We start from the raw sequence: 27,365 nt of genomic DNA on the forward strand, positions 1-27,365 counted from the left end.
AAGGTCTTCCCAATAAAAAAAAAATTATCATATTGGAGAATTTATCAAATGTAATTTGTACAGTCTTTTTGCTATGATGTTTTCGATGGAGACCATATAACTGTTTCTATTAAAATAATTGACAACTAGAAACTTACAAACTGAAATGTAATCTCCATGTTCTTACATCACGAGTGAAATTACAATTTAGATTATAAAACTATATTAGGTCATCTCCAATTATTTACATCAAACTCAAATCCATTTTTAGAGTATATGTCACACCAAAAAGTAGTTTTACTTCAACCATTTACACCATCTTTAAGTTTACACCATTTTTGAGTATTTCTTTAACAAAATTTTGGAGTAAACACCATATTTAGTGTTATTCCATTGAAAAACCCAAAAATGAGTTTGAATTTAGTGTATGGTTGGAGAAATTATCTACACCAAAAATGAGTTTTAGTGTACGGTTGGAGATGATCTTACTACTAAAATATTTTATGAATTATTCTTTTATTATTAGTTGATTTCTCCATGTTCTTTCACCACGAGTGAAATTACAATTTAGATTATAAAAATATATTACTAAAATATCATATAAATTATTCTTTCATTATTAATTGATTTTAGAATGAAACATTTCTAATATTGGTTAATTTAATTGTCCCTGCTTAGATAAATAAGACATATCTAGTGGCAGAGCACATGTGGTTGTGGACTTGTCGGGGCTATGACCTCCCAACATTTTGAACATTTACTATATACTCTCCCTGCTCCATTAAAAATAAAATATTTTTCTCTTTTTAGATTATCACATATAAAATAAAACGTTTACTAAAATAAAAACAACACTATCTCTATTTTTTCATCTTATTTTACTCTCACTTTAGTAATTCATAACATAACACTACAAAAAATCTCGTGCCGATTTTTAAATATTTCATATTTAGTGACAGAGGGAGTACTTTTTCCCTTTAAATATAAATAACTTTTTTGGTAGAGAATCCTATGTAGGTTTTTAAGTAAAAAGAGAGAAAAGTAAAGATGATATTGTTTTCATTAAAAAAAAATATACTACTCCATCCGTCCCAACTAAGTTGAATCATTTATTTTTTGACGATAAAACAGAAAATTCAATTACTCTTACTTTATTCCACCACATACTTTATTCTCTCTTTATCTTTCCTACTTTATTCCCCTCTCCTACTTTTCAACATAATATCTTAATCTCTGTGACAAAAGTTTTGACTTAATTTAGTTGGGACGAAAAGAGTATTATTGATGCAAAATGAACGGTGAAACGTATGCGAATGATTAACTGATAGATAAAGAACTCAAACTAATTGAGAACTTCGGAGTATAAAAACTCAATATCAAATTATTATTCAAAGTTTGTCTTTCAAGTTCAACAATGAGGCCTTTATATAGGCAAAAGAAATCCTAAACTTATGGAAAAAAAATAACTAAAAGATAATAAGCAAAAATAACTATAACCAAAAAAGGAACACCTAATTTGGTAGAAGGAAAAACAAATCCTCCTAATATTTTTTTCATCTACTAATTCTATTAACTAGGAAATAAATAAAACCAAATATATACTTCTCTTAGTCTCCAAGACTTATCTTTTATAACTGCATCAATTATTTTCTGTGTTTGAGTATCAACTGGACCATTTTTATATTCTTCTATGTACAACATCTATTTTGGATTTTTACTTTATTTTGGAAGTGAGCTAATAATCTCTCCGTATTATTATTTAGCTTATTTTATGATTAATTGTTATAGTTGTTAGGAGTTGATAAATAACCATAACTTGAATGATGACGAGATCACCAATGCTATAACGGAAATCGGCAAGAAGCCCAAATTCGCAGGAGTAGCTAAAATTCGTGATCTGGATGAATTAGCTAAAGAAGGTATGAAAAAATTTGTTGTCTTTAGAAGTACACTCACCAAAAATTAATTTGAAGAAACTCCCACCAGATCTGAAGTATGTTTATTTAGGGGACGAAGAATCATTTTCCGTGATCATCAACAATGAACCGACCAAGGAACAGGATGAAAATTAATTGGAAGTCTTAGCTGGTACGGAGGGAGTATATCCCAGACACTATAATGGTTCAAGAAAACATAAAGTATGACTCTTGGGTGGTGTTCGGTTTGCTAAATAAAATAATACCAAGATACAATCTAAGATTGAGTTGAGAGATTATTTTAGTCATAGGGGTCAGCTATGGCTAATTATCCTGTGATTATCCATCTAGGATTGAATTGTGGGATTGAATTTCATGAACCAAATACTCTACAAATTTAATCAGTGATACAATCTTGCAAACCGAACACCGTGGTGTATTGATATTACGTTATAGGCCTTGCCTTCACTAGGGGGATAAGGAAGAAAAAAAGATAACATATATATTCTTTTTTGTGTTGAAGTTTCTTATTTATGCAGATAATTAATGGCATGACGAATTCCTTGCTTTCAAGTTATCAACATATTAGTGATTATTAACCAATTTCTCATTTTCTTTTCAGATCCGGTTACTGGCGATTTGTTAGGAGATTGCTTAGGCTCTGTATTTTTTTTAAGAAAATGAATTTGCGCTTCTTGACCGTGACTTATATCATAAGAACTTTTATTCGATCATGTTCTTCTTCGGGGATGGTAGTGTAATTCTTTGGCAAAACAATTACATATTTCATGTAATCATTTCTGCATCATCTACTAATGCCATGTAATATTTATTCCAAATCCTAAACCTCTTGACTTTGTTGGGCTATATGACTTTATTTAGTGGTTAAAAGAAAAAGAAGAAAAACTAGAAAATTGTATCCCTATATTTTGTTTTCCTATTTTTTCTAATTAGAATCTACCCTTAACCAATTATTCACCCTCCATTTAACGACACAATTTGACTCGATACAATTATTAAGAAATTACTCGACTTTATAAAAAAAATTAGTGAAAAAGGTTGGTGAAAGGCGTGTCTCATTTTTATATGAATTAATTTTATAGTGGAATGTGAGGGTGTTGAGTTAGTACAGTATAAGGTCTACCTATTAAAAATGAATAAAAAGAAGTAAATATATCTTTAAATGGCGGATAACTTGAAATGACAAAAGGTATGGCGGATCAATCATATCATATCTACGATTATGCTTTCATAGATTCGATGCGTATTACAAACTAGTAATTTACAAAACTTGATATTATATGCTTTTTTTTCCTTTGTACTTTATTATGTTTAATTTATTATCGATTAATTTTCATTATGGCTATTGTTATGATTTGATGTTATAATTGAAAATATTGTTGTATATAGGCTGTAGTAGAACCCCAAAATAAATCTGGAAGAAACTCAAAAGAATTACCGACGTCGTTTTCTGACGGAGATGACATAAGAAAATTACAGTCGTCAGTAAAAATTAGTGACCTTGAAATTACCGATGTAAAATTTTCGTCGGTAATTCATTAGTAACACTTGTTCACCAGTGGAAGAATAGAAATTACCAACAAATGCTTAAATCAGTATTAATTTCTCTTGATTGCTGTATATATCTCAATCGAAATAAAAAAAAAGGGATTAGAAACACAAAGAGGCGATGTTGTTGATCAAATTAATTAGGCCTATTGACATAGTTGAATCCGAAAGATGAGTCAAAACACTCAACCTTTTTCCTATACACATTCATAGACTTCAACAAGTCCGTTGCCTTCTCCTTTGTTTTGTCAGCACACCCAAGTTGCAGCAGCAGCAACAGCTTCTGAAACCCCCCAACTCCGACCGCCTCCACCAGCCCACCTTCCCCATCCCCTCCCAAACACACCTTCCACAGACTCGCAACGCAAAGCTCGGACGCCACATCCGACACGCGCAGAATCTTCTTCACCAGTATAGGAACCGTCAGCGCGCTTCTTCGCGCGCTCTCCTTCCCTTCCCCGGTCCTGCACATCTCATCCAAGACGGCCAGCGCCTTCTCGCAGACGCTCTTACTTCCATCCACGAGTATTTCAAGCACCAAATCGACCAGCCCTAATCTCACAAACCGCACTGTCACCTTTTCCTGTGACAGCATCATTATGTGGCAAATAATGACTAGACACGCTTGTGTCGCTCCAGGGAAAATCGGTACTTTCATCGCTTGGAACAGCGTCTCCTCAATGCCTTGGATCTCTAGTAATCTATGGACGTCTTCTCTGGAGCTAATCACGAGTTCTCTCATCACCAAAATGGCGTCTCTCCTCGAAGAAAGATCGTCGCCCTTTAAGAACCTCGCCATGCAATGTAGAGAGGTGGCGGATTTCAGATCCGAAACGCCTCCTTCTCCGAGCGGGAAGCTCCATGTCAATGCTGACATGGTCTCCCTCAGCAGATTTAAATTCTCGTGTTTCTCGGTTGAAAAACGAGCGAACGCCTCAGCCAGAGCAGCCCCAATCCCGTTCTTCACGAGGCACCGCCTGTTTCGGTCGCTTTCCTTGGCTAAGTTATTTATTTTTGTAAGCAATTCTTGGCACTTGATATCGTGGCGGCCTCCAGAGGCCGCCACGATTCTCGAGCAAATGTCGGAGACCTCGTAGGAGGTGATGGGAATCCTAGGAGTTGGGATCCTCTCCACTCCGTGAGATTTGTTGTCAATGCACCAATCCTGGATCATTTTTCTCAATGCGTGATTTGGGATTTGATCCGAGTTTCTCAAGACTTGGTTTGTCACGGGGCACGTGGTGTTCCCCGTGTCGAGCCACCTGTCGATGGACTCCCGGTCATATGTTACGCCCGTGGCCAAAGACACCGGGTCCTTCATCAGCTCTAGAGAAATGGGGCATCGGAAATGAGTCGGAATGGCGAGATCACTACCTGAGTTTATCTCTTCCGGTTTGCCGCCTTTTCGCCTCCGCCTCCACAACGAGCTCATGACCACAAACTATATAAACTTTCTAGTGAAATTTAACCAATTTGATGATTTTTTTTTTTTTTATTTGGGGAGAATTTGCTATCATCTAAGCTTCACGTTCTAAGAAAGTAATGCGTGTGTATGTATATATATGTTGTGGGGAAGGGACTAGTAGTGGTCAAAGGTATTGTAAAAATGTTTGAATTAGGGGAAAAGAGAGTTAGGAATTAGGGGAGATTTCAAAATTCGTGGGATTGGCGGAATGTTTAGGGTTGTAGTATTTGAATTGAATGTTTGACTGTTGAATATAAGAAAATGCATGTAAGTCGTTTTTGTTTCATAATCATAATAAAGGGGAAAAGAGAAAATATGTTTAAGAGTTGGCTAAGATTTGAATTGTTGACTAGGTCAGGGTTGTGGACCACACTTTTCTATTTTCTGGTGGAAAAGAGGACTTTAAAAGTTAAATTTATTTAGCTTGACATTTTCAACTATTAAAACGAAAATGTGAATAATTAGAAAAGAGGATGAATACATATTTTAATTAGAATTATTTCTCCCTGGGAAGGACACAAGCCATATAATTGTAGTATGAGTACATTTTAAATATAATTAAGTAATTCTAACAACTTAATTATTGTTACAATCCGACTATTATGCCCGCTAAATTGTAACCAAAGTAGCAAACCATTTCGCTGGTAAAAGTAGTAAGCATCCTGCGTATTTGACCGTTGACCACTAAAGTTGCTTTTCATGTTAAAAATACTCTCTCCTTCGCATAATAGATAGCATATTTGCGAGATGACACGTGATTTTAAGAGATATTGTTTTGTGTGTTAGGTGGAGAGAGAAAATAGTACTACCTCCGTCCCCCAAAATTTGTCACACTTTGACCCGGCACGAATTTTAAGAAATGTAATGGAAAGTGAGTTGAAAAAGTTAGTGGATTGTGGGTCCTACTTTTATAATAAAATGTGAGTAAGAATGAGTTACTCGAATATGAGGTCCACTACCAAAAATGATAAAAGTGAAATGGGACAAATTTTGGGGGAAGGACGGAAATGGAAAAATAGTATAAATTTTTAGGGACGGAGGTAGTATATTTATATCAATGTGATAAGGAGTTTTTTCCGAAAAAGAAAATGTGACATCTTTTATGGGACAAACTAAAAATAAAGCATGATATCTATTATGTGACGGACGTGGTACATGTACGTAAAAGGGTCTCTAGTAAAGACTCTTTACATTATTATTTTTTACATAAGATCACACAACATTTAAACGGTTTGAATGTATAATGCATCTCCAATTAATTAGAGTTCATTCATTATTGATTAATTTTAATTCAGAATTATAAACCTCATTCCGTCCGTACATAAGTCATATCTTTTTAATTTTCAAAGAAAAAATAGTGACTTTTCATTTTTATATTTTTCTCTCTAGTGAGCCACAACTAATTGCTACTCCATTTTTTTTTTCAATTTTGATTCATCAATAAAAGCTAGTCTCCTACTATTTTGGGTAAGTTTTTCTAATGAATATAGTTTATTACCCATTAACATTAATCCAATAACTTTTCTTTCTACTTTCTCTGTCTACTAAAATGAGTGGTTGAAGTATTATTGGTGAAAAGTGAGACCCACCTCATTAGAAAGAGAAATTTACTACTATATAAATAGAGACTAATATTGTAGGATGGTCCAAAATGAAAAAAAAAAAAACTATTAATTCATGGACAGAGGTAATATCTCTTTTTCTACTTTACCAACTTTGTATTAACACTCGTACAGTCTAGTATAAGACTATTGGTTGTGGACTAGGTGAGTATTGGAGTGTATGACTACAAGAAACTTAACTTATAAGGACACAAAATTAGAAATGCAATTACTTATTGTTCGAAAATTTTAAAAATGCCAAGAATTGAGGGTACAAAGAAAAATCTCCCTTAAATTGTTTATACTATTGTTTACTGCGCCTTAACCAGTAGCAGATCCAGGATTTATAAATGGTGGGGCCGAAATATATATTACTAGCTTGGTTCAGGGCGGAAATGACTATTTCTTTCAATTCAGGGTGACGTCGGGACAAACGGAGAGGGGCGGACATGGCAATTTTACGTCCGCCGGTGGCCTTAACCTTTTGTCTTTCTTGCATCTCTTAATTTATTTTGGAATACACAACATACGTACGTGACTATATACATACACCTCCACTACGAAAATAAACAATCTCATTTTGTTTAGGAATCGAGCTGAACAAATATTTATCTAGGAGTATTGTATAAATTTTTTTATTTATATCAAATTTTGATTAAAAATTTTTTATTTAAACATTAATTGTTCTTGAAAAAAATTCGAACTTGATCCGAAAATTAAAGGGATGAGGTCCCACACTCGTGTCCAAATCTATATTCAGTCGCATATTCCTCCATTAAGTAACTTATAGTTAATCGCTGATTCAATTTCTCTCTCTTCATTTGTGCTTGTGTAAATTTGGTTTACTAACACATGATTTGTTAGCTGAGTATATGACAGCCCAGAAATGAAGATATTGGGTCAATTTAAAATGTAAGAAATCTATAGTAGTACTTCATATCAAAGAAATGTATAGATTTGTGCATCAATTTATATATGTTGAACACCATAAATAAATTAAATGTGGTGGCCATGGTATGTGTCCAAATAATTTCTGTTGCGTTAAAGTTCGGTTGTATTTAATTTTATAATCTCGGGTATTGATATGTGTTGCTAGATTAAATACAATGGTTGTGGCTCTATCTGGATGAGCCTATATCAAGTTATCAACACACATAAAACTAAACTATTTATGTACTTATGGCTAAATATAACTCTCTTGGATGATTCAAAAAATTATATCTTTGACTAACTATAGGATCTTCGATAAGTTGCTCAAGTTGCTGAAATTATTTCTCATAAAAGTCTTTCCTAATTCATTCTGCATATGTCCGTACATGTTGTGTATTTGTTATAAAGAAATATATGTGTATGGTAATCGAAGAGAACACGAAAATGGTGTACTATTAAAAAACAAAAAGGGAGAATCCCAGAAAATGCAACCCTGATTTTCTTTATGGAAATGTGATCCGCCGACGGAAGAGGACAAAATCCACTGTGAAAGTACTGAAATTCAAAATTATTATATATAGGTCAGGATTTGCAATTAACAATATTATATATATGTTGATAACCTGAAATGTTGTTATCATCTCTCATACAAAATGCAACCACACACTCTCTTCTGTCTGTTGGATTTTTGAGCTCAATATTTTGGATATTTGTTTCCCTTAGTTTCCTCGAAAACATTTCAAATTCATTCAGATGTCAAGATTAATCTCATGTGCTACAAATGATGAAGAAGCCCCAAGAGAAACAAGGATCATATATATTCACACTACAAATGATGGGATAGAAACTCTTCAAGGTTGTTTCTCATGAATGTAAGTACACCTTAACTAATCATTCTTCTTTATTGGTTAAGGCCTCTTTGATTTAAGAACCATTTTAAGTTGAAGGGATATCCTATGTTTCAATTTCTGTTGCCCTCTCTTAAATGATTTTCTTCATTCATTTTATATTCGCTTCTTTTTTGTAATTGAATTTTTGAAATTGTGGTGGAACACTAGAACTCTTAACATACATATGAGTGATCCAAATGAGGAAAGGAGTGTTATTTTACATATCATCTTATATTCAAACTAAGTTCAATCTCTATGTAACAAATTGATCTTATTTAAAGTGACTAATTAAACTCGTCTTCTTTAAACCAACATATATATATTGGAGACCAAATCCTTGCAGTATTAAACATATAGTGAAAAAGACAATTAAACCTTTAATTTGTCGTTTGCCGTATAATTTGAACACAAACCTTAGCCAGCAAACTTAAACCTTTAATAGTACTATATTTTTTTAAATTATTCAAAGAATTATGTTTGTTTAATGGTGATAAATGATAAATAAGAAAACGACTGCTCACTCAATCAGATTGTATCGGCGGACAGAAGAAGACAGGGAGTGAGCATCACCACAAAACGTCAACAATTATATATAAAAGCAACTCTATGCGGAAAATTAATACCTCCATTATAATTCATTGAATGGTATTGAAAAAGGAAGAAATATTGTGACCACAACACCAAAAGTCAAGTCAATGCTAAAGAACAAAATATCCAATTCCGTATAAATTTTACTACCACTCAATCGCTCATCATAAATCAAAATTTTCAAAAAAGCTAAAATTACAATCTCTTTCACACAATTAATGAATAATGTGAAACATGTGGGAACATTCTACACACTCAAGAATAATTTATTCAAATTGGAAATGGAAAGTTTAATTATTTTAAAAAATCATCAAAGTACTATACTTTATATTGTTAAATAAGCTGCTAAATTGGATTTAAAAAGTTTAAACTTTCCGAAATCACAAAACATCATAAATAAACGGTTAACTGGTAAATCTCTACACATTATTCTGATGTTTAGGGTTAGCTCACTTGTTCCTATTTTACCGTTTTGAAAAACCCTCACTTTTTTTACAAACAGAGATACACACAATTTTCACTTTTACTAAAACAAGACAGAAAAGAGAGAGATAGTAATTGTCAAAGTTATAGGATAATGCCAGAAGTGTACAAGCTGTCCTAGAATCTAGCTTCCCAATCACTAAAAAAAATTAAGCTCATAAATTCAAGGCTTCAAACCCCTCTTTTTTCTTCACCCACCATTACTATTAGTCTGTGCTACCATTCATATATTCTCCACCCAAAAATTAAAGAAGAAGATCAAGGTCTCATGTCATTTGACTTCTCTACATCATCTTCCAACCACGAAAAGGGAGATGGCTCTAAAACGGAGAAGAGATACATTGGAGTAAGAAAGAGGCCATGGGGGAAATACGCAGCCGAAATTAGGGATTCGACAAGGCATGGCGCGAGAGTTTGGCTGGGAACATTCAATACTGCAGAAGAGGCTGCTCTAGCCTATGATCAAGCTGCATTTGCGACGAGAGGCGCCTCGGTCCCACTCAACTTTCCCGTGGAGAGAGTGACGGAATCTCTCGAGAAGATCAAGTATCGCTGCGAGGAGGGCTCGTCTCCTGCAAAAGCGCTGAAGGAGTCTCACAAGCTGATGAACGCAATGACGAAGCAAACTAGTTCGAGTAAGAAGCGTGTTGGAGAAGATGATGTTGTGATTCTTCATGACTTGGGATCTGATTTGTTGGATCAGCTCTTGTCTGAGTATTCAACTACTGATTGAACATAAACACTATTGAATTCTTGTAAGTAAATCTTGATCCTTTTACCTCTTTCTGTTTTTTTTTTTTTTTTTTGGAATATTTTCTGTGCTGCTGCTCTTGTGTTGTTCTTGATTTTGGGTTCTAAAAAACCCTTTATCTCTATCTAATAATCTCCTAGTTTATTAATTCAAAATATGAGTTGGAGTTGAATGAAAGTTCAATTCGAATTTGATACAAATTTCATTTAGACTCAAATTTGTGTAATTGCATTTGCTTGTCCTCCTCTTTGTCTCCATTTTACCCCCTTTAATTTTGCTTTTGGGAGCAAAACCTTATTTAGGTAGGAGATTAAGCATCTATGGCTTGAATAATATGTAACCACTTAAGGAAATCATGTGAAATGCTACTGTTGCTGTAGGAGCTCAGAAACTCAATTTGGTGTTGAAGATTTTGAAGATCTATTCTCAATCAATATATAAGGTTTTGCTGATGTTGACTATACATATTCCACATACATACTAGTACACTAATAGTGTATTAGATGGAATAGTATAATCTTTGTTATTTAGGTTCAATTATGTTTGGATTTGTCAATAAATGTAAGCTCAAATACACAAAGAACTGCATTAACTTGTTATGAATGGCTAAACATGATTTCCCTAAACAGTTCTTATGACATAGAAGTTAGAAAAGAAGATGCACCTTGTTAGTATGAATATCATCTATGAATTGTGTTAAGTTCTAACTGAATATACATCTCATTATCCACCGTACTAAAAGAGGTGTGGCTTTGATACCACTTATAACGACCCCGCTCCACGACACAAACTAAAGTATGCTTAATCTTCAAATACTTATGAGATGGATGCCTAAAAAGAAGATGCACCTTGTACGAGTAGCATCTATTAAATCTGTTAGCTCTTGTCGAAAATGTGTTCTCATGCCTGCATATTCTCATATTTAATCTCTCTCTCTTTTTGGTGTGCTTTGGTTCATTCATGTCTCCGTCCGCTTTAGAAGTAGGAGCCACTGATTGTGTGTGCACCGATGTTCACTTCCTAGGAACTGCTCCTTGTCCATAGAAAATGATCTTAATAACATTAATATTTTATGTTATGCTGCCTCAATGTGCTTTTGCTTGCATACATTGCCGAGCAGCCTCAGTTGCAACTGTGGTTAACACTATGAATGTTTTAACGAGTTTGGATTTAGTTTATTGTATTCGTTGTGCGTATGTGTGTACATACAATATATGTGTTACTTTAACTATTTTGGTTGTGTGTAACACATAATAGTAGATTTTAAACAGTCCTTCCATTTTTTGTTGAAAGCGAGGGTTGAAAAGAGAGAATGAATATGTTTTAAGAAATTACAACATGTACATATAAAGTGTTGGAAATTATGAACTACAGTACCTTTTGACTAATTTTATTGTGGCCGAGAATGAAATGACGTAAAATAAATCTACATATTTCATGCCTTTGAATTGTTTTCACTGTCACAAATTTTGATCTTTCGGTTGCTCTAACCAGTAACCACCATAGCCTTGACAACTAGCTAGTCTTGATCATGGCTCGTATCCTTTGATTGGTTATATATTGCCACACATGGACACACAAAAAGCACGAGAACAAAGCTCAGTTCTCTCCCTCTCATTAATCTTCTAATTACCAGCATAAAACTCAGTTCTAATTTGCTTGTTAAGTTTCAATAATACCAAGTTATGTCAATTTCAGTACATCAAGAACTTATCATTTCATGTAATTCACAAGCTGTTTTATCTTTCTTTTGTATGCATTTCCAAAATTATATGGTGCACATATGACACATTGAAATCATTCAGAGCATCCGCAGCGGTACTCTTATGCAAGAGCACCTGCCGTGCCGCTGGCAGGGCGAAGCTCTGCTCGCCGCTGTGCTCTTGCAAGTGGCACGGCCCTGCTCTTAGCTAAGAGCACCGCCGTGCTAACGGCAAGAGCACGAGCAGCCTACGTGGTATGCTCTGATTGGCCGTTGGTTTATCTTTTTTTTTTTGTTTTTTAATTCAAAAAAATTTAAAAAATTCAGATTTAATAAAAAAAATATTTTCCCACTTCCCAATAAAATATATCCATTTTTTCCACACTTTTAATTTATTTTTTCATTATTTTTATCCCAAAGTTCACACTTTCATCTATAAATACCTTCATTTCAACACAAAAAATCATACTATATCAAACAACTCTCCCAACCTCAATTTTTAGGATTTTAATTATATAATTTTAATTTTTAGGATTTTAATTATGTAATTTTTAAATTTTAGGATTTTAATTATGTAATTTTTAATTTTTTAGTAATTTGTAATGGTATTTCGTGTATTTTTAATACATTTTCTTTATTGTGGAAATGTTTTTATTTAAATTGAATAATAGAATGGTGAGACCCTTGAGCATGCTCTTGCGGAAGAGCATGAATGTGGGTGTTATGCTCTTGCCTAAGAGGAGGGAGTAAAAGTGGGTCTGAGCCCACGTCCGTGCTCTTGCCAAAGAGCACGGATGAGGATGCTCAACCTCTTTTTCTATGAAAATTTACTGGACCACCTTTTTGAACTTAGTACTGTACTTGATATATGTTAAAAGTTAGAATAAAAATCAATGATACAACATATTAGCAAGAACACGGATGGGGATGCTCAACCTCTTTTTCTATGAAAATTTACTGGACCACCTTTTTGAACTTAGTAATGTACTTGATATATGTTAAAAGTTAGAATAAAAATCAATGATACAACATATTGAATTTGAATTTTGTATTAGGGCTAAATCATAAATTATAGACAATAAAGTCAAAGTTCAAAATTACTTACAGAAATAGTTAAGGTTTCAGCCTTAACAAGAAACAAAATTTATAAATATTCAAATGCTACTATAATTGATTTTGCAATCTACAATCTTTGAATGACACGGAGATATTAACTTCGAAGATCCTCACCATATTTAAAAAATAATCCCTATTTGCCCCAAATGTAATAATTTACATTACAAATATTTCAGATTTATGTTGAGCTGAAAAAAAACTTGAGCCTCGATCGTCATGAAACACCTATATATTACCCTAAAATATTTTTTGAAAAAACATGATAAAAACCTATGGCAATTTGCCTCATCTTTATCCCCAAAACATGACGGTCCTTTTAACTGTTGCATCTTTTATCATTTAAAGGAGAACGTATGAAAGAAATGCATGATGATTTAAAGAATTTAGACACTAAATTTGAAGGAGTGGTGGAATTTACAAAATAATTTCTTTAACGAATATAACAATTTTGTTCCACAATAATACACATCGGTTGTTAAATTGTTAATAGTTGGAGAGAGATTTAAAAATAAATTGATTTTGAACATAAATTAAGACAGAAAAGTTTAACACAAAATAAGAGAAATTTAAAAGAGTGCTGAAAAATAAAGAAGGAAATTCTGTAAGGTAAAATTTTGATACAGCAGTTTTCACTCGTACACAGGTTAAAAACAGGAGAGGTGCATCTACAACCGATAGACCAAAGACTTCTCTTTATCAGATTGAACTCACTATAGTATATTACTAGTAGTTGTTAAAATTTGGGGGTACAGTAGTATCCCAAAACTGTATCCGCCACTGCATCCGTTTACCAAAAATAGTGTTTGTATTGGACGACATGACGAGTTTTAACTTAAAATTAGTATAGTAACACAGAGATAGAGAGAAAAAGTGGTTGAAATGAAACTCGCCTAATTAGAAAGAGAAATTTACGATAAATAGATGAGACTAACTTTGTTGGACGATCCAAAATAAAAAAAAAATACTATTAATTCATAGATAGATGTAGTATCTCTTTTCCTAATTAACCAATATTGTATTAATACTCGTGCCGTCTACTATAAGACTATTGGTTGTTGACTAAGAGCACTAACAATAGGGGCGCCGATTGGCGACCCCAGCAGTGTTTATTGGGGTTCGTGGATCGGCGCTCGGCGGGCGTCGCTGATCTTCGAATGGCGCACGATCGGCGGTCCGATCGACGCCTATTGCACGCTGATCGACTGCCAATCGGCGTGATTTTAATTTTTTTTTTAATTTAACCCTATATACACCTCATTTCACTTCATTTTATTCACACCTCTCATTCTCTCGACTACAATTTTCACTCTCTAGTAACAGAATGAATCACGGTACCCTAAACCCTAAACTCTAAACCTAAACACTGACGAATCACAATATCCAAGCACGAAGAACCCAATTCCCCAGCGGCGGGTTTCAGTTTGGAGGCAACAACGTGATAGGATCTGGTTATCCTATCAGCAAAAGAGCACACGTTCGAGTGGAATGTTGGGATGAAAATAATAGTTTGAGAATTTGTGAGTTGGTCGAAAAACAGAGCAAGAAGGAGAAAAATTTTTATTCTTATTCCTCAATGACTCGATCTAAGGGAATTCTATAATTTATAGAATTCCCCCTGCTTGATTCGGACTTACGACTTGGGAAAGAATCAAGAAGAAAACCCAAGAATATTTGACTCTATAAAATAATGATATTTGTAAAGGAAATATCCAAAAATAAAAAATGCAGCAAATCTAATTAATAAGGAATAAAATCTTGGAAGTGGGCTGGACGTTTCCTGCTCCTTGACGAGCTTCGAACTCGTGATTGATTCCCCGTTCTCTGGGCTGCACTTGCTGGCTGATTGCTTACTTCGGTGCGCACGGTTGGACCTTCCTGGCTAAGGTCGAGATCTCTATCAACTCCCCCCTCCAAAGCAACCACCTTGTCCTCAAGGTGCAAATGGGGAAACTCTCGAGCAATCAAAGCTGCTGGTTCCCATGATGGCATCGAGTCCGCATCTGAAGCCCAATGTATTAGCCATTGTTCTTGTGGAACGCCCCCAACTAGAACTGTGCGAGAAGATGAAGCACAGACTGGATCATCCAAGGGGCGGCCCCTGTCATTTGCCGAAGGAAGCACTGAAACCTGGGGCAGATTGGCAGATTCCACAAATGGTTTTAAGAGAGACACATGAAACACATCGTGGATCCGACTAGACATTGGCAATTGTAGTCTATAGGCGACTTTGCCAATCCTCTCAACGATCTGAAAAGGGCCATAGTAACGTTGTCCCAATTTAGCAGCCAATGGTTTCCCAACCGAATGTTGACGATAAGGTTGGAGGCGAAGCCAAACCTTGTCGCCTACCATGAACTCCACGTATTTCTGATGCCGGTTTGCTTGGGTTGTCATGTTTGCCTGGGCTCTCCTAATTCGGGTCTTGAGTGCACTCAAAAATTCCTCCCGCTCCTTAAGCAAATCAAACACCTCCCTGTTATGAGAGGGTCGAGAATAAGTATCGAACAAGTTCGGGGGCTCGCGGCCATAAAGTGCCTCAAAAGGAGAAACACCAATGCTCACGTTGACAGAGCAATTAAGGGCTAGTTCTGCCCAAGGTAGCATCTGAGACCATCGAGTCGAACAATCAAAGGTATACGCTCGCAGATATTGTTCCAACGTCCTATTGGTTACCTCAGATTGGCCGTCAGTTTGCGGATGATACGTTGTAGTGAATTGCAACTTCGTACCACTTAGCGTCATTAATTCCTCCCAAAAGTCACTCATGAAAATAGAATCTCTATTGAAAAGAAGTTTCTTCGGAAAACCATGTAATTTAACCACTGTGTCAATGAATAAACGAGCCACACGAGGAACATGAAACCCCACCTTGAGTGCTCCAAAGTGAGCATACTTAGATAAACGGTCCACCACCACCATGACTATTGTAAAGCCTTGCGAAGGCGGCAACCCAACAATAAAATCCATAGATGCTGCCTCCCACACCATATCCGGAATTGGTAGGGGTTGGATTAACCCATTTGGCTTATCACGAACGTATTTCATCGCTTGACAAGTGACGCATGCCGCTACAAAATTTCGGACGTCGCGCCGCATATCCACCCAATAAAAAGAAACATCGACGCGAGCAAACGTGCGTTTTTCGCCCGGATGCCCCGCCGTAGGAGATTCGTGGCATTCTGACAGAATATCTCTTAGCACAGTTGACTCACGCCCCAAATACAATCTGCGCTTGAAATAGAGCAATCCATCCTGTACCGAAACATGAGCAGGGACTCGCCTGTCCGTAACTGCGCGGTGGAGCTGGATCAATTCAGGCAGCGATACATTTTCGGACCTGATCGTATCGAGAATCGCAGTTGCTGGGCGTGTGAACAAGGCCAACAAGGTCGCTTCGGACGGTCGCGGCTCCTCTGCCTGCCTCGACAACACATCTGCAACTTTGTTGGAAGCTTCTGTCTTATACTCGATGATGAACTTAAATCCCATTAATTTCCACAGATAGAATTGCTGATCTGGAGTTTGGACTATTTGTGACAACAAGTCTTTGAGGCTGTGTTGATCGCTGCGGATGATAAATTTGCGACCGAGAAGATACTGCCGCCATTTTTGGACCGCCTCAACAATTGCGTAGAGTTCTTTGTGGTATGTAGAGGTAAGTCGGCGTTTCGGACCCAATTTTTTGCTAAAATACGCGAGGGGGTGGCCCTCTTGCAGCAAGACGGCGCCAATCCCGACATCGGACGCGTCTGTTTCAACTACAAATGGTACCTCAAAATTTGGAAGCCGGAGCACCGGGGTGGCGCACATAGCAGCTTTCAGCGCCTCGAAACTTTGGGTCGCGCTGGCCGTCCAGACGAAGGCATCTTTTTTCAGCAACTCAGTCAAGGGCGACGCGATGATGGAGTAATTCTGGACGAAACGGCGATAGTAACCTGTGAGCCCCAGAAAGCCACTTAGATGTTTGATCATCGTTGGTACAGGCCAATTAGTCATCGCCTGAATCTTTGTCGGGTCTGCTTTTAACTGTCCTCCGGTAATTATGTGTCCTAGATAATCGATAGTTGTAACGCCGAAGGAGCACTTAGATTGCTTAACAAAGAACACATTGTCGCGTAGGATCCCAAGGACTTGGCGCAGATGCACCAAATGGTCAACGATGCTATCGCTGTAAACCAAAATATCGTCAAAGAAAACGATCACGAATCGTCTCAAGAATGGCTGAAAAATATTATTCATTGCCGCCTGGAAGGTGGAAGGAGCATTTGTCAATCCGAACGGCATGACCAGAAATTCAAAGTGACCGTCGTGGGTTCGAAAAGCTGTTTTGTGGATGTCATCCGCATGCATGTAGATTTGGTGATACCCCGAACGAAGATCTAATTTCAAAAAAATCCAAGCAGTGTGGAGTTCATCAAAAAGTTCATCTGCTGTCGGAATTGGGAAATTATCTGGTCCTGCATACAAATAGGAGTTTCCAAGCAAGCGAAATTGCATTTAAGATGTGCACCGTCACCAACAAAAACACAAAAGGGCGAAATCGGGTGGAGGGAAAGACTTAGCTTTTCGGTGACAGGGGGGCTTGATGAAGTTATGACTACTGTCGCCGTCGATCAGTATCGACACCGTATCGTTGATCTTCCCCTTCATTCGCAAGGATCTTGGTTTAATTTTAGGGCATAGAACATGCACACTCGAGACTGCCCCGGTAATGACCATGGTCGATGCATCGTTCTCTGGATCAGTCTCAATGATCTCATCGTTCTCCAAATCGTCTTCATCATCGGCACCCATGAGAGCGTAGAACTTGGTGCTACAGACGTGTGAACGAGAATATGGCTCTGGGCACCACCAGCAGAGGCCCTTCCGTGTACGCTCCGCTCGTTCCGCGGCTGAAATACGAACCACCGGGTAGTCCCGCGGCTGCTGGCCCTCACGGTTGACCTTTTGGTCTGGGTGATCGCTGCGTGGCACGCCTGTTGTGGGGGTCGCATTCCGAGAGAGTCGATTTGACCAATTCGGTCTGGGCGAATACGTCGGTGACGCTGCTATCTGACACGCAGCCAATTGTTGAGCCAAAGCAAATGCATCCTGGAGCGTAGCGGGCCTTCTGGCCAGGAGTTCTTGCTTGGTCGGGGGTTTAAGCCCTGCGATAAATAGTGATGTCAGCGTGGAGTCTCCCACATTAGTCACCTTTTGGAGCATGGATTCAAATTCAGTTTGATAGGCTTCCACTTTAGAGGTTTGTTTCAAAGTCGCGAGGCGGCCAACATAGTCTTCATAGTGATCGGGATCAAACCTCTTCTTGACCGCTAGCAGAAACACATCCCACGATTTGGTATCGGCGTTGTCCTCCCAATATGTTAACCATTCCTCCGCCGCATCATCGAATAAAAAGGAGGTTAGATAGAGCCGTTCCTGGAGTGGAGTAAAACTATGATTATAATACTTCTGGATCTTGCGAATCCATTTAACAACGTGCTCGCCGTTGAATCGTGGTGGACGAGAAGCCAATTTGGGGTGAGTATCTGGATTAAAATCAATCGGCTTCATTGTCACAGAAGGGGGCAGTGCCCAGCCGCGAGTAGAGAGGGTATGTGCTGCTGGTTCCGGCGGTTGCTGGTTTTCGGCGGCGTTGGCAAGTCTGGTCAAGGACTCGTTGATATTCTTGTTCACCGTTGTCTGCTGGCGAGCAAGGAATTCCTGCTCGTTCTTATGGGTCATCATCTTTTTTTCGTACTTTGCTTGACGGAGCTGCATGTCAAACAACATTTGTCCAATCTCCTGGGTGGTATACTCATGTCTGTTATGGACTTCATCGCCGTCATCACTGTCCGTCGACATGGTAGGGATAGAGGAAGAGTAATCAATGAACGCACCAGATGATAGGATCTGGTTATCCTATCAACAAAAAAGCACATGTTCGAGTGGAATGTTGGGATGAAAACAATAGTTTGAGAGTTTGTGAGTTGGTCGAAAAACAGAGCAAGAAGGAGAAAAAGATTTTATTCTTATTCCTCAATGACTCGATCTCAGGGAATTCTATAATCCCTGCTTGATTCAGACTTACGACTTGGGAAAGAAATAAGAAGAAAACCCAAGAAGATTTGACTCTATAAAATAATAATATTTGTAAAGGAAATATCCAAAAATAAAAGATGCAGCAAATCTAATTAACAAGGAATAAAATCTTGGAAGTGGGCTGGACGTGTCCTGCTCCTTGACGAGCTTCGAACTCGTGATTGATTCCCCTTTCCCTGGGCTGCACTTGCTGGCTGGTTGCTTACTTCGGTGCGCACGGTTGGACCTTCCTGGCTAAGGTCGAGATCCCTATCACAACGGTTCCCAATTCGGCGGCGGCAGCAACAGTAGCGGCTCAGGGTTCCTCAGCGAAGTGTGTGACTACAAAAGAACTTAACCTTACATGGACACAAAATTAGAGATGTAATTACTTGTGTTCGGAGATTTTGAAAATGCCAAAATTAAGGACACAGAAAAATCTCCCTTAAATTGATGAAAATATTGTTTACTTCCCCTTAACTTTTTTTTTTTTTTTGTCTCTTAATTTTAGTTGGAACCTCAAATATGGAGAGTTTTTTAAAATGTTGGTGATGTTTTCAGAAATACAAATTATCATGAAACATTTTTTTGGAGTTTGTTCTATAATTTATTAGGATGCATTAAACAACATACGTATGTACTGGGGAGTGATCAATTGCTAACTCATCATTTAATTGCTAACTACAACTAATTTAAGGCCATAGGATTTTAGAAAACGTGTGGTCTACAATTTGCCACGTGTAATTTTCGTTTTTATTAATAAAATAAAAAAAGATAAAAAAAATACACCAAATTAGGGTTTTAGATGAAAATGTCAATATAGTGTTTTGAAAATATCAACACAATGCTTGGAGAATGTCAACACAATGCTTTAAGAATGTTAACCCATTGCTTATATTGACATTCTACATGTATTATATTGGCATATTTTATATAGTATGTTGACATTTCTGCTTTACGAAAAAATTGAAAAAAATTCGAATTATTTTTCAAATTTTGACGTCGGAACATATGCATGTATGATATCGTTGGAATCCTTATAAAATTATCTTTAATTTGATATATGTTATATGAATTTAACGTTTTGAGATTTCTTTTAAAAGTTAGTTATAACTAAACATGTAGTTAATTGACATTAATACCCCTATTGATATTTTATGGAATTAATCCTATGACTTTATTGACGTTTTTTGTTGATCGTATTGACATTTCGTGGTTGATGATCTATGTCATTAATTTGAATATCTAATGGTTATTATTTAGTTGTAGTTAGCAATTAGGTATTGAGTTAACAATATAACACTCCCTCGTATGTACTTCCACTATAAAAATTGTGACATAAATGGACCAATTAACTCTTGCGCTTGGGATTTATTCGTTTGGGCTAATTAAAGGTGGCCCAAAGAGAATGGCCTATTATTTATCTGGGATACCCAGATGGTTGCCGCGTGACACTCCACGAGAATCATGAATGATATCCGTTGGGTCTAGGATGTGTTTGTTGGGTGTGATAAACTCAACCCTTCACTCCTTTTCGTCTATTATTCACTACATACTTCTCTCTTTCATATAAAGGAAATGAATAATTAATTTCTTGTTAATTTACCTCAGTGGTAATGGTGACTCAAATCTCCTATTTTTAGTAGAATATGAAATGTATTAAGACCATCCCCAAATACTACATCAAACTCAAACCCAATTTTGAATATACGTCACACCAAAAAATAGTTTTACTCAAACCATTTACACCAAATTTAAAATTTACACCATTTTTGAGTTTTTGTCTCACAAATTTTTTTCAGTAACACCATATTTGGTGTTGGTTTACACAACACATGAATTGTTAGTGTTAATTTCATAAAATTGGGATTGCTTTCCTCATACATCCCAGAAACGAAGATATATTGTGTCAATTTAAATTGTAAGAAATTATAGTTTATATCAAAGAAAAGCATAGAATTGTGCATCAATTTATGTTGCATCAAATGTGGCCATGGTCATTGAAAAAGAGGCATATGCCCAAACGACGGAGAGATTAATTTCTGTTGCGTTAAATTTCGGTTGTATTTCATTTTATAATCTCGGTGTATTGATATGTTGCTCGATTAAATACAATGGTTGTACGTGGCTCTATCAACACCTACATAAAACAAAACTTTTTTTGTACTTAATTATGGCTAAATATAACTTTGGTTGATTAAAATAATTCGACGACAAAAATTGATATCCTTGATCGCCTATAGGATTTTCGGTAAGTTGCTGAAATTATTTCTCATATAAGAATTATTTGTATATGTCCGTACGCATTGTGTATTTGCTATAAAGAATTATTTGTATATGGTAATCAAAGAGAACACGAAAATGGTATACTATTAAAAAACGAATGGGAGAATCCTAGAAATGTAGAAAACTATTACTCCTATATTCTAGTATTAAATTATGCAACCGTGATTTTCTTTATAGAAATGTGATCCGCCGACGGAAGAGGACAAAATCCACTGTGAAATTCAAAAGTATTATTTATTGCTGAGGATTTGCAATTTACTAGTTACTAATATTATATATGATGATGATAACCTGAAATGTTGCACCATCTCTCATACAAAATATAGCCACACACTCTCTTCTGTCTGTTCGATTTTTGAGCTCAATATTTGGACATTTCTTCGTAAACATTTCAAATATATTCAGATGTCAAATGATGAAGAAGCCCCAAGAGAAACAAGGACAATATATATATGTGATACACTTATAAGTATTGAAGGGATATCTTATGTTTCAATTTCTGTTTGCCCTCTCCTAACTGATAAGACTATGATGGTATGACCTCCAACATTTATTGGAGACCAACACCCTTGTTTTAGTAAAGTTATTATACATTCAATTTGTTTAGTTTTTATTTTGGTGACTCTGTGAGACTGGAGGGGCCATGAGTGCGATGGCTAACTAGATAAGTTCAATTTGTGGCTGTCGTATATAATTTGAACACAAACCTTAACCATCGTACTTTTTTTTTTTTTTTAAATTAACTCCTATGAGGAGGAAATTACAATTGAGGTCAAGAGGGCTCGAACTCGTCGTCTCATACATTGATGTCTAAGCTCCTTGCCGCTAGGACAAAGGCTCTGGACACCTTAACCATCGTACTTAAACCTTTAGTATTTGTTTTTATTTTCTCTTCACTAAATTTAACTTTAAATTTCTTTTCTCTCTCCATTCTATATAAATTTGCATAGTGTTCATGATATTAATTAGGAAGATGGTAAAATTGTGTGTGTGCATAGGAATTCCACCCCACGTATGGTGATATTTTAGATAGGGGAAGTGGCCGTAGATAGATTTCTTAAAGAAATGAGATTACATGAATTTCATTATCGTAATGAACCTTAATTAGTTCGAGTTGTTTCAGGGTCACTAGATGCTAAAATGACGGGATAATTTTGTAGTACTATATTATTTCCCAACAAATTTTATATGTAAGTATTAAATAAGTACTAGTAGATAATCTAATAGGGTATTATTAATTTACTATTTATTTATATAAAAAATTGTACATGCCCGTTTAATAGTGATAAGTGTTACCCAAGAAAACGACTGCTCATTCAATCAGATTGTATCGGCGGGCAGAAGAAGACAGAGAGTGAGCATCACCACAAAACGTCAAACAATTATACTATATAAAACCATCTATAACCCGAGGGGTGGTCGGTAGCATGAGACTCGTCCATCTTTAACCAAAAGGTCAGTGGATTGATCCCTATCTTTGTGTGTGGAGCATCCTTAAATCATTGAGTCAGTTGTCCCACCCATTGAGTTCCCTACAAATCATAGAAGAAATAGTCATTGGATCCGCGGTGGATACTCTTGATAATTACCAAAAAAAAATAAAAAAAAAATAGGCCTATCTCTATGTGGAAAATGAAAATTAATGCGCTCATATGTATGGTATATTGAATGGTATTGAAAAAGGAAGAAATATTGTGACCACAACCCCAGAAGTCAAGTCAATGCTAGAGAACAAAATATTTAAATCCATACAAATTTTACTACCATTTCATAAATTTTCATCATAACTTCCAAAATTGTAAAATTACGTATCTCTTTCACACAATTAATAAATTGATACTTGTATAACAAAATTATTCTACATATTCAAGACTTATGTCCACGGTTTATTCAACGGGGATTGGTTTAGAAATGGAGAGTTTAATTAATTTAAATAAACATCAAAGTTCTGATTTGTAGGGTTTGCCTATTTTAGCTTATTGAGAAAACCTCACTTGTTGTTTACTAAAACAAGACAGAATATGGAGAGGAAGGAATTGTCAAACTTTTAGGATAAAGCCAGAAGTGTATAAGCTGTCCTAGAATCTAGCTTCCCACTCTTTAAAGAAACTAATCTCATTAATTCAAGGCTTCAAATTAAACCCCTCTTTTTTCTTCACCCACCATTATTATTAGTCTGTGCTATTATTCATACACTCTCCATCCAAAGCTAAAGAAGAAGGAGAAGATCAAGGTCTCATGTCATTTGACTTCTCTACATCATCTTCCAACCACCAAAAGGGAGATTGCTCTAAGCCGGAGAAGAGATACATTGGAGTAAGAAAGAGGCCGTGGGGGAAATACGCCGCGGAAATTAGGGATTCGACAAGGCATGGCGCGAGAGTTTGGCTGGGAACATTCAATACTGCAGAAGAGGCTGCTCTAGCCTATGATCAAGCTGCATTTGCGACGAGAGGCGCCTCGGTCCCACTCAACTTTCCCGTGGAGAGAGTGACGGAATCTCTTGAGAAGATCAAGTATCGACGCGAGGAGGGCTCGTCTCCTGCAAAAGCCCTGAAGGAGTCTCACAAGCTGATGAGCGCAACCACGAAGCAAACTAGTTCGAGTAAGAAGCGTGTTGGAGAAGAGGATGTTGTGATTCTACATGACTTAGGATCTGATTTGTTGGATCAGCTCTTGTCTGAGCATTCAACTACTGATTGAACATAAACACTATTAAGTCTTGTAAGTAAATCTTGATCCTTTTACCTCTTTCTGTTTTTTTGGGGGGGGGGAATATTTTCTGTGCTGCTGCCCTTGTGTTGTTCTTGATTTTGGGTTCTATTAAACCCTTTATCTCTATCTAATAATCTCCTAGTTTATTAATTCAAAATATGAGTTGGAGTTGAATGAAAGTTCAATTCGAATTTGATACAAATTTCATCTGGACTCAAATTTGTGTAATTGCATTTGCTTGTCCCCCACTTTGTCTCCATTTTACCCCCTTTTTATTTTGCTTTGGGAGCAAAACCTTATTTAGGAAGGAGATTAAGCATATATGGCTTGAATAATATATAACCACTTAAGGAAATCATGTGAAATGCTACTGTTGCTGTAGGAGCTCAGAAACTCGATTTGGTGTTGAAGATTTTGAAGATCTATTCTTAATCAATATACAAACTTTTGCTGAGGTTGACTATACATATTCCACATATAAACTCAGTCCATTGATCAGAATTAATCTCGTCTCATAAAAACAGCTTAGTAGTACACTAATAGTATATTAGATGAAATAGTATTATCTTTGTTAGTTAAGTTCAATTCTGTTTGGATTTTTCAATAAAATGTAAGCTCAAATACACAACGAACTGCATTAACTTGTTATGAATGGCTAAACATGATTTCCCTAAACAGTTCTTATGATATAGACGTTATAAAAGAAGATGCACCTTGTTAGTATGAATATTATCTATGAATTGTGTTAAGTTCTAACTGAATATACATCTCATTATCCACCGTACTAAAAGAGGTGTGGCTTTGATACCACTTATAATGACCCCGCTCCACGACCAATGATAGTTCCTCAGACCAACACAGGTCTTTCTAGAGTGTTTTATCTCCACTCACACGCTCCCTAAGAAGTTTCTTAGGGGGTCACCCATCTTAAAACTACACAAACTAAGTATGCTTAATCTTCAAGTTCTTATGAGATGGATGCCTAAAAATAAGATGCATATTGTACGAGTAGCATCTATTAAATCTGTTAGCTCTTGTCGAAAATGCATTCTCATGCCTGCTCTCTTTCTTTTTGGTGTGCTTGTGTTCATTCATGTCTCCGTCCGCTTTATTAGTAGGAGCCGCTGATTGTGTGTGCACCGATGTTCACTTCCTAGGGACTGCTCCTTGTCCATATATGTGCCACTATATGTGAGTATGAATGGTAGAAAATGATCTAATAACATTAATATTTTATGTTGTGCTGCCTCAATGTGCTTTTGCTTGCATACATGCCGAGCAGCCTCAGTAGCAACTGTGGTTGGATTTAGTTTATTGTATTCGTTGTGTGTATTTGTGTACATACAATATATGTGTTACTTTACCTATTTTGGTTGTGTGTAAAACATAATAGTAGATTTTAAACAGTCCTTCCATTTTCGGTTGAAAGCGAGGGTTGAAAAGAGAGAATTAATATGAATGAATTAAGTGTTGGAAATTTGTATGTAGTATGTACTACCTTTTGACTAATTTCATTGTGGCCGAGAATGAAATGATGTAAAATAAATCTACATAATTCATGCGAATAATTGTACTTATATATCATTTTCTTAAATTCAATTTCTGGTTAAGAGAAAATTAATGTACTGTACTAAAGTTATGTGTTATACATGCCTTTGAATTGTTTTCACTGTCACGAATTTTGATCTTTCGGTTGCTCTAACCACCATAGCCTTGACGACTAGCTAGTCTTGATCATGGCTCGTATCCTTCGATTGGCTATATATTGCCACACATGGACACACAAAAAGCAAGAGAACAAAGCTCAGTTTTTTCCCTCTCATTTAATCTTCTAATTACCAGCATAAAGCTCAGTTCTAATTTTCTTGTTCAGTTTCAATAATACCAAGCTATGTCAATTTTAGTACATCAAGAACTTATCATTTCATGTAAATCACAAGCTGTTTTATCTTTCTTTTGTACGCATTTCCAAAATTATATGGTGCACACATTGAAATCATTCAACCTCTTTTGTCTATGAAAATATACTGGACCACTTTTTTGAACTTAGTATTGTACTTGATAAATGTTAAAAATTAGAATTAAAATCAATGAAACAACAGTATTGAATTTGAATTTGAATTTGTATTAGGGATAAATCATAAATCATAGACAATAAAGTCAAAGTTCAAAATTACTTACAAAAATAGTTAAGGGTTCAGCCTTAACAAGAAATTTTTTTTTATAAATATTCAAATGCTACTATATATTGATTCTGCAAGCTACAATCTTTGAATGATATGAACTTTCATACATTACTAACTTCGAAGATTCTCACCATATTTAAAAAATAATCATTATTTGCCCCAAATGTCATAATTTACATTACAAATTAATATTTCAGATTTATGTTGAGCTGAAATGAAACTTGAGACTCGTCATGAAACACCTATATAGTACCCTAAAATATTAAAAAACCGACGATAAAAACCTATGGCAATTTGCCTCATCTTTATCCGATCCCCAAAATTCTTATACTACTATACATATCCATATTTGACATGGGTTTGTTATGTTAGCTAGTATAAGATCAGTGCACACTAAAATTTTAGTTTCAAAACGATGGACCAAAATTATTGCAACATTTCGAAGATGAATTTATCAAGTTCCGGATTGCAATGGAAATACCTCTTTTAATGGAAAACTGTTAGTACTATTAAATCGGGCAATTGTAATTTTCACTGTTGCGCCGACAGATGAAGACAAAACCCCACTGTGAAAGAGGGAATAGATATTATAATTAATTTCCTCTACTTTTAAATAATTGAAAACCCATCTTCGAACAAAAACATTTCCTTACATTTATTTCTCAATCCAGATGTCAAACTCACCCCACACGCTTGAAATGACGATGAAGCCCTTCGAGAGAGAACGACCACACTCCAAAACAACAAATATCCCATTCTCATGTATATACGTGAGCTTTTAACTAATCTGTTTTTGTCCTTCGTTTAGTCACTTGTTTATATATGTTTAAACACATAATTGAACATTTCACTTTTATCTCTTTCTAATTCCATCCTATTTTTAATAGTTATTCATCTTGCATAAAATTGGTTACTAAATACTACTCCCTCCGTCCCACATAATTCGTCCCAGTTTCTCATTTCGGTTTGTCCCACATAATTTGTCCCACTTCACTTTTACCATATTTGGTAGTGTACCTCATGTTCCACTAACTCATTTCTACTCACATTTTATTATAAAACTAAATAAAAGTAGGACTCACATTACACTAACTTTTTCAACTCACTTTTAATTATATTTCTTAAAAC

The 27,365-nt window shown here is 35.9% G+C and overlaps 3 protein-coding genes across 4 annotated transcripts; 2 read left to right on the plus strand and 1 right to left on the minus strand.

Moving 5' to 3' along the window:
* Nucleotides 1–3,587: 3,587 nt before the first annotated feature.
* LOC125212714 (U-box domain-containing protein 20) lies at nt 3,588–4,969 on the minus strand. The gene has a single exon (XM_048112950.1). It carries the CDS (start codon nt 4,894–4,896, stop codon nt 3,601–3,603), a length of 1,296 nt encoding a protein of 431 aa, XP_047968907.1. The 5' UTR covers nt 4,897–4,969; the 3' UTR covers nt 3,588–3,600.
* Nucleotides 4,970–8,089: 3,120 nt separating this feature from the next.
* LOC125212715 (ethylene-responsive transcription factor 1B-like) lies at nt 8,090–11,078 on the plus strand. 2 transcript variants are annotated; one of them, XM_048112952.1, is made up of 3 exons: nt 8,090–8,332; nt 9,732–10,176; nt 10,475–11,078. In XM_048112952.1, the coding sequence occupies exons 1-2, from the start codon at nt 8,327–8,329 to the stop codon at nt 10,152–10,154; spliced, it is 429 nt and encodes a 142-aa protein (XP_047968909.1). In that variant the 5' UTR covers nt 8,090–8,326; the 3' UTR covers nt 10,155–10,176; nt 10,475–11,078. The 2 variants fall into 2 exon arrangements, with proteins under 2 accessions (XP_047968909.1, XP_047968908.1); XM_048112951.1 differs by lacking the exon at nt 10,475–11,078 and having other exon boundaries at nt 8,880–10,199.
* Nucleotides 11,079–23,412: 12,334 nt separating this feature from the next.
* LOC125216698 (ethylene-responsive transcription factor 1B-like) lies at nt 23,413–24,201 on the plus strand. The gene has a single exon (XM_048118458.1). It carries the CDS (start codon nt 23,575–23,577, stop codon nt 24,037–24,039), a length of 465 nt encoding a protein of 154 aa, XP_047974415.1. The 5' UTR covers nt 23,413–23,574; the 3' UTR covers nt 24,040–24,201.
* The last annotated feature ends 3,164 nt before the right edge of the window (nt 24,202–27,365 follow it).

This window comes from Salvia hispanica, chromosome 3, assembly GCF_023119035.1.
Source record: "Salvia hispanica cultivar TCC Black 2014 chromosome 3, UniMelb_Shisp_WGS_1.0, whole genome shotgun sequence".
NCBI classification, from domain to species: domain Eukaryota; kingdom Viridiplantae; phylum Streptophyta; class Magnoliopsida; order Lamiales; family Lamiaceae; genus Salvia; species Salvia hispanica.